Source organism: Mustela putorius, unplaced genomic scaffold (assembly GCF_011764305.1).
Source record: "Mustela putorius furo isolate JIRA1106 unplaced genomic scaffold, ASM1176430v1.1 tig00000842_pilon_pilon_pilon, whole genome shotgun sequence".
In the NCBI taxonomy this organism is placed as follows: domain Eukaryota; kingdom Metazoa; phylum Chordata; class Mammalia; order Carnivora; family Mustelidae; genus Mustela; species Mustela putorius.
In genome coordinates this window covers 2487829-2500932 of record NW_025421493.1, presented here as the reverse complement: position 1 = coordinate 2500932, position 13104 = coordinate 2487829, and the positions used below count along the sequence as shown (strand labels likewise).

General features: G+C 38.1%; 1 protein-coding gene across 1 annotated transcript in view; it reads right to left on the bottom strand.

Annotated features, from left to right (window-relative positions):
• Positions 1 to 13104, bottom strand: part of CENPI (centromere protein I) — a 77709-nt gene that overhangs the window by 45032 nt on the left and 19573 nt on the right. Inside the window, exons 6-11 of the mRNA XM_004777156.3 lie at positions 6543 to 6591; positions 6233 to 6279; positions 1703 to 1792; positions 1027 to 1155; positions 636 to 803; positions 370 to 490 (exon numbers count right to left, since the gene is read on the bottom strand). Of these exons, the coding sequence (XP_004777213.2) occupies positions 370 to 490; positions 636 to 803; positions 1027 to 1155; positions 1703 to 1792; positions 6233 to 6279; positions 6543 to 6591 (604 nt within the window). The remainder of the gene's footprint in view (positions 1 to 369; positions 491 to 635; positions 804 to 1026; positions 1156 to 1702; positions 1793 to 6232; positions 6280 to 6542; positions 6592 to 13104) is intronic.

The window sequence follows — 13104 nt, the reverse complement described above, 5'->3', positions numbered from 1 at the left end:
GTTGATATTCTGACATATATATTGGTCTTCTCTGAGTGTGTTTAGCACTAGTCCGATGATTCTGGGGCCTGAACAGTAAGTTTCTAGACATATATAGATGAAGAGGCTTTGGACTGTGATGGTCATTAAAATGGAGACATGCAGTGAGTTTAGGTGGCCATCCAGCAATGTTTCCTTAACAACATACCTCCTTTCTTATTGTCTCCTAAAATTACAAGGAAAGAATACCAGCTCTAAATATATGATTATCAGAGAAATAGTTACAGCATACAAAGCCTCCTCCTATTTAGAATTTCTTACCCTTATAAAAGATATGAATTATTTTGTTCCTTCCTCATTCACCTAATGCTTTTAAGTAACAATTTTTACCTTCTTGTAATGTTTGACTCAACCAGTGATAAAGCCTCAGTAAGATAGACTCATCTTTGACACAGTTAAGATAGTGAAGTAACAGAGAGTTGTTCAACACTGCACCCATCTGAGAAGGCAGCTGCAAAGAGAAATCAGTCAACTGTAAGTATATGAAAAGTAGGTTATAGCAACAAGGAAATCATCAGAAAGCAAATATATAACAAAAATAAAGGGTATGAAAATCAAATGAAAAATGCAGATAAGCACATGGTCCAGTCACATACCTCTAAGCAGTGGATGTTCTGTAAGAGTTGAGGGAAGCTTTTAAGCTGTTCTAGTGGAAACGATTCATTGCTACTGAGATAATCAGAAAGAGTCATCTCTGTTTTCCCACATTCTTTAATGCAGCTACTAGAATTTAGCACTGGTATAACTGAGTAGGAATTCCATTTCTAAAGAAGAAAGACAATAAAACAATCTATCAATAGACTACAAACTAAATGTAAAAGCAATTGTTGAGTTTGTTCAATTAATAAGGTCTGAATATGGTTTGCATAGAATCCTGGGCAGTTGAAATGCATTTAAATATCTATAATCTCTTCAAACATCTGAATGTTTATTGTTTGGATTTAAGAAAAAAAATTGCACAAATCATCTGCACTATTAAATACTTACTCTTTTTAGAGGACGGACTTGACCTGGACCTAACATCAATTTCAGAGGTTCAGGAGGGGGTCCCTGATTCCTTTGCCTCACAGCAAATAGAGCTGCCTTCCACAAATTCTCTGAATTCTTAAAATAGATCTATAAAAAATTGGATTAAAGTCCATGAGTAGGTACCCATAACCCAAAGCAATATAAAATCCCAAACTCTTCATTAACTGAAAGCATATTAATTATGAAACATTTTGCAGCCATGCAAATCCATTTAGGTTTTTTTCTGATCAAGAATCTATTAAATACATCAAATAGAATCAAAACAAAGTGCCAATCCCTAAAAAAAACTTTCCAGAAACAGTGCTGCAATACTAGATCTTTTTTTTTTTAATATTTTATTTATTTATTTGTCAGAGAGATAGAAAGAACAGAAGCAAGGGAATGGCAAGCAGAGGGAGAAGCAGGCTCCCTCCCTGCCAAGCAGGAAGCCCGACATGGGACTCGATCCCAGGACTCTGGGATTATGACCTGAGCCAAAGGCAGATGCTTAACCGAATGAGACACCCAGGCATCCCTGCAATACTAGATCTTAAAACGGTATGCTGTAAACATTTCAGTTCAAATCTGCAAATTGACTTAATCAAAAATAACACATTTCCATCTCAATATGACTTACTACTCCTTAATCCCTTACCTTCTTCCTTGCAGGCAAAGATACAGAAATCAACGTAGGAGCAAAGAACTTATACAACGACAACAAAGCCTGGAGGTGAGGCTGCATTCCCTGAAATGAAATAGGAAAATTGAAAATTTTCAATTTTCAACCCTATGGCATAAGGAAAAAAAGTAATGATAAAGTAAACATATTAAGTGTATATTCAGACCCTAATTTTACTATGTGATATGGTATAGGAAGATGATATAGAAAATCAAAGAATAGGGGTGCCTGGGTGACTCAGTCATTAAGTATCTGCCTTTGGCTCAGGTCATGATCTCAGGGTCCTGGAATCGAGACCTGCATCAGGCTCCCTACTCAATGGGAAGCCTGCTTCTCCCTCTCCCACTCCCCCTGCTTATGTTCCCTCTCTCACAGTGTCTCTCTCTGTTGAATAAATAAATAAAATCTTTTTTAAAAAAAGAAATCAAAGAGTAAATAACCAGACATTTAAATCAATGATCATAAAACTACCCTCACCAGCCTGTGGACTTCTCTTTTATGACCTTTTCTCCTACTTTACTTCTTATATTTTCTCTCTTCTTCTCTGTCCATGCCTTAGGTCTACCACTTATACTGCTAGCATGGCTTACGTTCACTGGTAGCATACTCAGGACTCAAAGTTGATTCATTCTTGATTTAGACAGAAAGGTGGGAAGACAAAAAGGAAGCCAAGAAAACAGGGCAAAAGAAATATTCAAATCTTATTATCATAGTTCCTGGAAAATTAACTAGGAAATCCAACAACTGCAGTGGTCAAGCACCTTGATAGAACTAAAACAAGTCTTAATATAAACATTAATATTATAATGACAGAAGTCATTACTGCTGGATACCTGTGTTAGATATATCTGGCTATCCAGAGAAAGCATACCACTAAAATGAATTCCAAGAAAATAACCAAACTTCTTTTATTATATTACAATTTTGTTGAATCAAATACTGTTCAAAACAAGGAAGGCAGAAATGGGGCTTAGAAATACAGTATTCTTATTTTTATAACAGCTTCTTTTTAAAGATTTTATTCATTTATTTGACAGAGATCACAAGTAGGCAGACAGGCAGGCAGCGAGAGAGAGGGAAGCAGTCTCCCTGCTGAGCAGACAGCCCGATGTGGGGCTCGATCCCAGGACCCTGGGATCATGACCTGAGCCGAAAGCAGAGGCTTTAACTCACTGAGCCACCCAGGCGCCCCATAACAGCTTCTTGAAATTAAATTTGTTATAACAAAACCAAAATAATCCAGTTTATCTATGCTGAAATACCTTCTAATTTCTATACTCACTGTCAATTAGTATCAGTGTTTGTTTTGACTTGGAACATTTTTTGATAGAGCAAATATTTAGTAGAGGAAAGACCTGTAGCATTTATTGTCTAGTTAAATGAATGTATCTTAGTTGTTAAAAAGTTAACATTCTCTGCTTTTTTAAAAATAATTCCAGTTAAACATGGCATATTGAACATATGGATTTAACTCTGGGTCCTCCCAAAGCCCCAGTGAAAACTAAGGGAATGAAAAAGGCATAAAGCACACATTCAAAGAGAACAAGAGAGACACAACAGCAAATGAAAAGATCCCTAAATGGTTTTAGAGCCTAGAATGAAAAGAAAATGGACAAAGAGTTGTGAATTTAGCAAAACAGAGAAAACAAAACCTAAAGTAGCAACAGAAAAAGGCTCAAAAGCAGCAGATTCAGGTTTGAGAACTCTCAAAAAGGCTCAGGAATTTGAGGGACCAGATACCTCTGAAAAGTGGAAGTAGCAGAAGTACAAGAGAAGCAGAAAATAGGACTGGTTGAAAACCTAAGTAAGAAATACAGCCCCGGGGCGCCTGGGTGGCTCAGTGGTTTGGGCTGCTGCCTTTGGCTCAGGTCATGATCTCAGGGTCCTGGGATCGAGCCCTGCATCGGGCTCCCTGCTCCGCAGGAAGCCTGCTTCCCTCTCTCTCTCTCTCTCTGCCTGCCTCTCTGCCTACTTGTGATCTCTGTCTGTCAAATAAATAAAATCTTTAAAAAAAAAAAAAAGAAATACAGCCCCAAATTCCTTCCTCACCCCCTTTCACTGCTTACATCCCATGGGGCTAGTAGTCAAGTTTATAACCTATGATGGTAAATGTTATATGTCAACCTGGCTGGGTCCCAGAGTGCCCAGATATTTAGTCAAACATTATTTGGGGTGCTCCTGTGAGAGTGTTTTACATGAGATTAACACTTAAATTGATGGACTTTGAGTAGACTGCCCTTCATAATGTGGGTGGCCCTCATTCAATCAGTTGAAAGCCCTTATAGAACAAAAACACCAGCCTCCCCCAAGCAAGAAAGAATTCTCCAGCAGCCTACTTAAAAGAATCTGTAACACCAGCTCTTTCTGGTTCTACAGCAGACTGCCTTTGGACTCAAACTGAAATATCAGCTCTCCAGGGTCTCCAGCCTGTTGGCCCCCCAACAGACTATGGACTTGTTAGCTTCATGATCATACAAGTCAATTCCTTATAATAAATACCCTTCTATATATCTATACATGTATCCTATTGGTTCTGTTTCTCCAGAGAAGCCTAATACAACCCCTAGGCAGGAAATAAGAGAATTCTTCTCCAGGGAAAGTGACACAGCCATCTATGGGGCTCCCTAGTGAAACATCAAGATCCTACAATGAACAAGTCCTGCTCACATGCAAAACCTTCCAATCACCATTTTAGTTCTTTACTATTAAATATGGAAAAACAAGGTTTGCCAGGCATTTGAGAAGGCCTCTACTATGAAAGACCAAACTAACTAAAGAAAGGAATTCTGAGGAAGCAGAGACAAAGCTGGAAATAGGGGGGAAAAATCATAGCCCAAGTCACTTAGGCTCATGCTAGGCAGAGAGGAGAATCCTAGAAACCATTCTTACCAACCCTCAGGGAAGAGCTAACTCCCCACCTCTGTTCCAAAGATTGGTCTCAACAGAGCCTGGTGTATGTATGATAACAACATGTCTGCTCCACTTCCCACCATTCATGTTTGCCTCCAGAAAGACAATTTCTGTATTTTGTTTCATTCATGGATCAGGAATTATAGGGTATGAATGGGTATAGAGGGGATACATGCCATTGCAGGTGTCAGAAATTCACATATTCAATTTATTTGTTCTAACATGCAGATTATGCCACTAGACATGTTGGGTTACATGTAAGCACACTATTCCTTCTTGGTTTGATATTGTTGGACTTAATCAAATTCACCAAAATTCAGCTAATTAAAACAATTATAAATGCATCTTTATAGGGGTGCCTTGGTGGCTCAGTTGGTTAAGCGTCTGCCTTTGGCTCAGGTCATGATCACAGGGGCCTGGGATGCAGCCCCACGTCGGGATCCCTGCTCAGCAGGTAGGCTGCTTTTCTGCTGTCTCTGACCCTCCCCCTTGTCCATGCTCTTGCTCTCTCTTTCTCAAATGAATTAAAAATCTTTTAAAAATGCATCTCTATAAATGGCCATTGATAATGGGATAATTTACTAATATACTATATAAAATGTTATTAATGAAGTCATACATTCAATGTCTGGGTTTAAAATTTTTATACAATCATGTACTAAATCATTTTCTAAACTTGAACATATGCTGTTGTTTCAGTTAATAACAATCAGTAAGATCTTATTTATGCTAAGAATTTTCAGTAGTCCTCTGAAATACTTTGCTATTCACATGGAAAAATGTACAACTTCTTCACCATTCATATTACTGTGACATACAATTCAATTTGGACAGAAACATTATCACTGACATCTTCAGAGAGCTTAGAGAAGATATTGCACTGATAGAACCAAAACAGGGAGCTATGAAACAAGAATGATCATTGAATTGTCCTAACAGCAAAGCATGTTACATGCACTGGAGAAGCATGAATGTGCACATGTGTTTGTGCTTTTCATTAAATTTGAATGCCTTCAGGTAGATCATGCAGGCTCCAACAGTTAGGATAGACACTACAACTTCCTACTGTTTCATACTCAAAGCTTCATAGACTTCTGTTACCTGACAGGTGTAGTGGAAATAACAATGTAAGAAAGCTGTAAGGACAAGAGATAACAGTCAGGGAATATACTGAAGTTTATGTGTCTAGAAAGGAATGCTTTCCTAGATCATATCCACAAAAACTTAAGCAAACAAACAAACCAACCATGTTACTTAAATAGAGGAAGTTTTTAATTACTCCCTGACACTTGTTTTCTAGCCGTGGCAACACAGTTCCCTAAACAGTTTTACTGTTTGCCATCTATGTGTCTTTATTTATGCTGTTCCCTCTGCCCTTCTCTTCCTTCTTGGCCTAGTTAAATCATATTAATTCCTTAAAATTTCTCTCAAGCATCACCACTCCTTCTTGAATCCAATCTTACTGATTTTTTATTCCATTGACTAAGCTCCCCAGATAGTAAGTTCCTTGAAGATCATGGCTCATTCAATTTTATATTCCCCAAAGCCCAGTAACACAGAGTACACTTGTCAATTTTAGGGCTTTTTAATACTCACCATTTTGGCCTGAAGATCAAGCAATTTTCTCACCCGAAATGGTTTGACTAGAAAAGGTAAAGAAAAGTACAATACATGGGGTTCAGAATAAAAACAAACTATGTGGCTCATATAGCACCTTCTTACAACACATCAAAAATATAAACAACCCTCTTCAGTTAAACCAGTAAGCAGATGCTCTAAAAGTACTCAAATACAATTCCCACAAAATCTTGACATAGAACTAATGCTACTAGTTAACTTTGTAAAGGCCAATACAAACGCTAATTCTACAGAGTAAATGTAATACAACTGGAATGAAAATACTCACCATTCTCTTTTTTGGTAAGCAAATATAACAAATGGCAGACATAAGGGCACTGTTAAAATATGAAAAATTTGAAAAGAGAAATGACAATATATCTTGAACAGAGTGGCAACACATTTTCCTCAAATGTCAATCTTCTACTGATTAAGTAAAAAGGCTTCAGGATTTTGTTGAACAATAGTTCTAAAAGCTTCTGTTTTTCATACTACAACATAGTGGTAAAAGCCAATAGTGTTCATTGGTATCTCATTATACCATTTTAAGGTACTTTTGGAATATAGAAACACTGCAGACAACCTGAAAAACAGAAAAAGATCCTACAATCTAACAAAAATTCATGTATTCCCCCCTCCAGTAATCCATATTTATTATGACATAAACTTAAAACTTTTATCTTGGGCGCCTGGGTGGCTCAGTGGGTTAAGCCGCTGCCTTTGGCTCAGGTCATGATCTCAGGGTCCTGGGATCGAGTCCCGCATCGGGCTCTCTGCTCAGCAGGGAGCCTGCTTCCTCCTCTCTCTCTGCCTTCTTCTCTGCCTACTTGTGATCTCTCTCTGTCGAATAAATAAATAAAATCTTTAAAAATAAAAAAAAAAACTTTTATCTTGATTCCCTAATTAAAAGCATTTTCCTGGGACGCATGGGTGGCTCAATTGGTCAAGTGTCTGCCTTTGGCTCAGGTCATTATCCCAGGGTCCTGGGATAGAGCCCTGCATCAGGCTCCCTGCTCAGCAGGGAATCTGCTTCTTCCTCTCCTTCTGCTCTTCCTTCCTGCTTGTTCTCTCTCTCTCTGTCAGATAAATAAAATCTTTAAAAAAAGCATTTTCCTGGGCATCTGGGTGGCTCAGTGGGTTGAGCCTCTGCCTTCGGCTCAGGTCATGATCTCAGGGTCCTGGGACTGAGCCCTACATGGGGCTCTCTGCTGGGCAGGGAACCTGCTTCCCCCTCTCCCTCTGCCTGCCCCTCTGCTTACTTGTGATCTCTCCCTCTCTCTCTCTCTCTGTCAAATAAAATTTTTTTTAAATCTAAAAAAAAAAGCATTTTCCCAAGTTGTTTAGTCTTCAAATGATCATTTTCAGTGATGTTAGTATTCCAGGGAGTGGATACACTATAATTTAATTAACCATTTAGCTCTGTTTGGCAAATAACACACATGCAACAAATTTGTTACTTAGGTTACTGAATGATTGGTTCCTTTGTACTGTTTCATTTTGAGGGTCCACTTGTTGAGGTTTTATTCTAGACCATGGGTCAGCAAACTACAGTTCATGTTTTAGTGAATCAAGTTTTACTGGAACATAGCCACACACATTCATTTATGAATTATCTATAGCCGCTTTCTGACTACAACAGCAGAGCTTAGTAGTTGTGACAGAGTAAGAGTTGTGACAGAGTAACAGTTGTGACAGAGTTGTGACAGACTCTATGGCCCACAAAGCCTAAAATATTTAATATCTGGCCCTTTACAGGAAAAGTTTACCACTACCTGTTCTAGAAAAAAACATAAGAGAAAATCTTTATGACCAGAGGGTAGCAGTTTTTCTCTTTCAGAAAAGAAAATGATAGCCACAAAATAAAACATAAAAGAAAAGCCCTCCATAAATTAGAGATCATTAAATTAAGAACACCTGTTTATCAGACAAGGAAATAATCTACCACAGTGATGAGTAAACAACCTGTGGGTCAAATCCAGCCCAGCACTGGTTATTATAAATAAAGTTTTATTGAACACTGTCTCAGTTGTTTATGTATTTTCTATAGCTGCTTTCATACTACACCAGTGGAGTAAGTAGTTGTGAGAGATAGTATGGCCCTTATATCTGAATATTTACTTCCTGGCACTTTAAGAAAAAATTTGCCAACACTTGCCTTAGATGTTAGGAAATCAAAAAAGTAAATTATGTATTGGAACCAGAGAAGACAATGAAAGCAAAGACTTTCTTTATACAAACTTTTATCATGAATCTAAACTGTAAAGTCCAAAGTACAGCATCCTATATTGCCTATCCTCTACTTAGAAATGTTTTCAGATTCTGGACATACTTATAAGAAGCATGAATTTAGATACAGGATTTTTTTTTAAAAGAGAAGAACATATACTATGACCAAGTTTGATATATTCTACACAAAATACAGTTAACTATCAGTAAAAAAACTCACAACCTTACATCCCTAGAATATAAACCATTAGCAACACAATTTGTCATGTTGGATATAAAACAAGTGTCACACAATCACTTGCTCTAGGCTCCAGCATTATAGTAAATCTGATGTTCTCTTTTAATCACATCATACACATCTAAGACTTTACAACTGCCTTTCTGACAAATAGTAACCACTGCTTCTGAGTCACTAAAGAGTCAGGCTCCCAAAAAATTACATGAAAATGACTTTATGAAGTAACACTTCTGGCATGTCTGGCATGTTATTAAAAGTAACACTTCTAAAAGTTAGGTTTCCTACTTCTTTTTTTTTAGGTTTCCTACTTCTTGATCGGGGTGATATTTATACAAATGCATTCAGTTTAGGATAATTAATTGAGCTGATCACTTATGATACAAGCTACTTTCTTTACATATATCATACTTCAATAAATATTTCCGGGTTCTGGGATTGAGCCACTTATCAGGCTCTAGGCTCAGTGGGGAGTCTGCTTCTCCTTCTTCCTCTTCCTCTGCCTCTCTCTCTCAAATGAATAAATAAAATCTTAAAAATAAATAAATAAATAATCTTAAAAGGAAAATATGAGGTTAAGAGAGATGTCAAAGTTAAGGAGGAGTCAATCACATACTATTCATCATTCATCCATTCCTGTGTATCACAGGGTAAGCAGGAGAGATGAGCATCCTTACGTTTTCTTGCTACTTCAAGGCACTACCCTTTCATTCTCGTATACAAAGAGACTTCCTTAGTCCACCCAACCTCACTTCCTCCAACCAACCTACACCCTATCTATTCACTACTAACCTCTCAGTAAATTCCAAAAATTCACACAGGGCTTAGGCATCTGATCCAGTCTTCCACTCTAATCCTAATCCCAATAACATGCCAGAATATTTTAATATCTTTATCAACAAATCACCTTGGCCTTAGAACTTACTGACCTTCTCACCTGATTACCATTTATAAAAATAATGTATATTAGACAACCTGAATGACCCTACCTTTCTTGCCAACTCAGCAATGTTTTTTTAAACCATGTAACCAGTTGTTTAAGTGCAAAGAAACTGCAGTTCCCAAAAACAAAGTTTAAAAGGAAACACTGAATACTGAACAAGCTCTCTCCCTAAAATTTCTACCAAACCTTATAAATATTGAATTTATAGCTTTAATAGCTACAAAAGGAGATAGGAGCTGGGTAGCTGATGGTAAAGCTTAGGGCCCACCCTTGGAACAGGCACACGTGGGCAGTTCAGTTGGTTAAGTGACTGCCTTCACCTCGGGACATGATCCCAGGGTCCTGGGATCAAGCCCTGCATCAGGCTCTCTGTTCAGCAGGGACCCTGCTTCCCTCCACCCCTGCCTGCCTCTCTGCCTACTTGAGATCTCTGTCAAATAAATAAACAAAATCTTAAATATATATATATATATATATATATATAATAAAAATTAGTTCAGGTGGTAAATTTTAAGTTATGAAACAATATAACAGGTTAAAAAATGAAGCACTGTTATATGCTACATGGACGAACCTTGAAAACATTATGTTACAAAGCCAGTCATAAAAGACTACATGATTTCATTTAAATGAAATGTCCAGAATACACAAATCTCTGAGACAGAAAATAGATTAAAAATAGGCAAATCATTAAAGACAGAAAAAACATTAGGTGTTATTTAGGAACTGCTGAATAGGAAGATAGGGGAATGATAAAGGGTTTGGGGTTTTTGAAGTGATGAAAATGTCCTAAAATTGACTATTCTCATAGTTACACGTATCTGTGAACATACTGAAATCCAGCTGAATTGTATACCTTAAGAGAGTAGATTGTATTATACATGAATTACATTTCAATAAAGCTGTTCTTAAAAAGTATCCAGAGAGAAAAGAAAAAATGACAGATTACAATTAGACTGAATCAACAACTGTGGAAAGGAGCCAGTGGAATAATATTGTCAATGTCCAAAAAGAATTTAACTGTTACCCTAGAGTTCTACACACAGCAAAACCAACTTTCAAAACAAGGGCATTGTAAAGACATTTTCAGACAAAGATAATTTACTAGCAAAAAATTCTCACTGAAAGAATATTCTAAAGTATATATTTCTATACAGAAAAATGATCTCAGACTGAAGGTCTAAGATACAAAAATAAATAGTAAGCAAAGATATTGGTAAATATGTAGGCAAATCAAAACAGAAACAAACTGTGAAGATAATAACAATGCCTACTTCACCTGTATGTGGAGAAGGATGGAGAAGAACCAGCTAGAACTAAAACAAGATAATAGCATGCAATCTCGGAGGGCTGTGATCAAAGCTAAAGCACTCTAAGGTCCTTGCCTCATTTAAGATGAAGGTAAAGATACTGGCTACCCTTACACCCTAGAAAAACCATATTAGGGCACATGGGTGGCTCAGTCGGTTAAGCTTTTGCCTTTGGCTTGGGTCATGATCTCGGGGTCCTGGGATCAAGTCCCACATCAGGCGCTCTGCTCAGGAGGGAGCCTGCGTCCCCCTCCCTCTCTCTCTCTGCCTGCCTCTCTGCCTACTTATGATCTCTCTCTCTCTGTGTGTGTCAAATAAATAAATAAAATCTTTTTTTAAAAAAAGAAAAACCATATTATAAATTAAAACTGAGGGGGGAGGAGTCAAGATGGCAGAGAAGTAGCAGGCTGAGACTACATCAGGTCGCAGGAGATCAGCTAGATAGCTTATCAAACCATTGCAAACACCTACAAATCCAACAGGAGATCGAAGAGAAGAGGAGCAACAATTCTAGAAACAGTAAATCGACCACTTTCTGAAAGGTAGGACTGGCGGAGAAGTGAATCCAAAGCTAGGGGAAGATATACCGCAGGGTGGGGTGCTGGCTCCCAGGAAGTGGTGGAACATCGGAGCACAAAATCAAGACTTTCAAAAGTCTGCTCCACTGAAAGACATCGCTCCAGAGGCTAAACCGGGGTGAAGCCCATGCAGGGTCAGCGTGGCCCCAGGTCCCATGGAGTCACAGAAGGATCGGGGGTGTCTGAGTGTTGCAGAGCATGCAGGTATTACAACGGGGAAGCCGGCTACAGAGACAGAGCCGAGGAGTCAGCTCTCAACTTGGGGTTACCTTGAACCGTAATCCATGGCACAGGCCACTGCTCTGTGAGTGGGGACCCCACAAGATCCAGGGAGACACCCCCCGGAAGAGCTCAGGGACCTGCGTGATTTGGAGACTGCAGGCGGAACTGTGTGTCAGAGACAGAGATGCTTGGTCACAGCCTGGGTGAGCTTGGAGTGCAGCCAGAGGACAGGGAAATAGGAGTGATTGAGCGCTTTTCTCTGAGGGTGCACTGAGGAGTGGGACCCCAAGCTCTCGGTTCCTCCAGGCCAAACATTGGGAGGCCACCATTTTCATTCCTGACCTCCGGAACTCTACGAAAGCGTTCAGGGAACAAAAGCTCCAGAAAGCGAACCCGGGGATTACTTAGCCTGGCCCCTGGTAAGGGCGGTGCAATTCTTCCCAGGCAAAGACACTTGAGAATCATTACAATGGGCCCGTCCCCCAGAAGATAAACAAGAAATCCAGCCAAGACCAAGTTCACACCAAGGTGAACAGCAGAATTCCAGAGGAGGAGAAAGCAAAGCATGGAATTCATGGCTTTCTCCCCATGATTCTTTAGTCTTGCAGTTAATTTATTTTTTTAATTTTATTTTTTTCTTCTGCTAAATTTTTCTTTACTTTTACCCTTTCCTCTTTTAACATTCTTTAACCAGTTTACCTTAACAATACCTTTCATTAAAAAACTAATAATCTTTTTTGAACCTTCATTATTATAGTCATATTTTATCCTTCATTGTACCTAACTTTATTTTTTGTATACACCTAAGGTTTTTCCTTCTAAAAAATTTGGGGTACAACTTCTTCTATTAGAATATACCCTAAATCTAGTTCTGGGCTTGTTCTAGTCTCTAGCCCGAGCAAATTTTCTCCACTTTCTTTTTCTTTATACTCCCAACCAACTCACTTTATCAACTCCTTTTTTAGAAATTTTTTTAAAAAAATTTTTCATCTTTATAGGCATATTCCATAACTTCATTGTGTTTACCCTTATATATGTTTTTCATTCTTTAATTTTTTGGGAGGTAGTTTCTTCTAAGAGACCAAAATACTCCCAAAATTAAGTGGGTAACCCTGTTCTAGTCACCAGTCTAATATATATATTTTTTTCTTTTTTATATTTTTTCTTTATTTGTTTTCCTTCTTTAATTTTTTTTTTCTGAACTTCTTCTTATCCCCTTTTCCCCCCATGGTTTAGGGTCTCTTCTGATATGGTTAAAGCACATTTTCCTGGGTCTTTGCCATCCTTTTAGTATTTTATTTGCTCCTTCATATATTCTTATCTGAACAAAATGACAA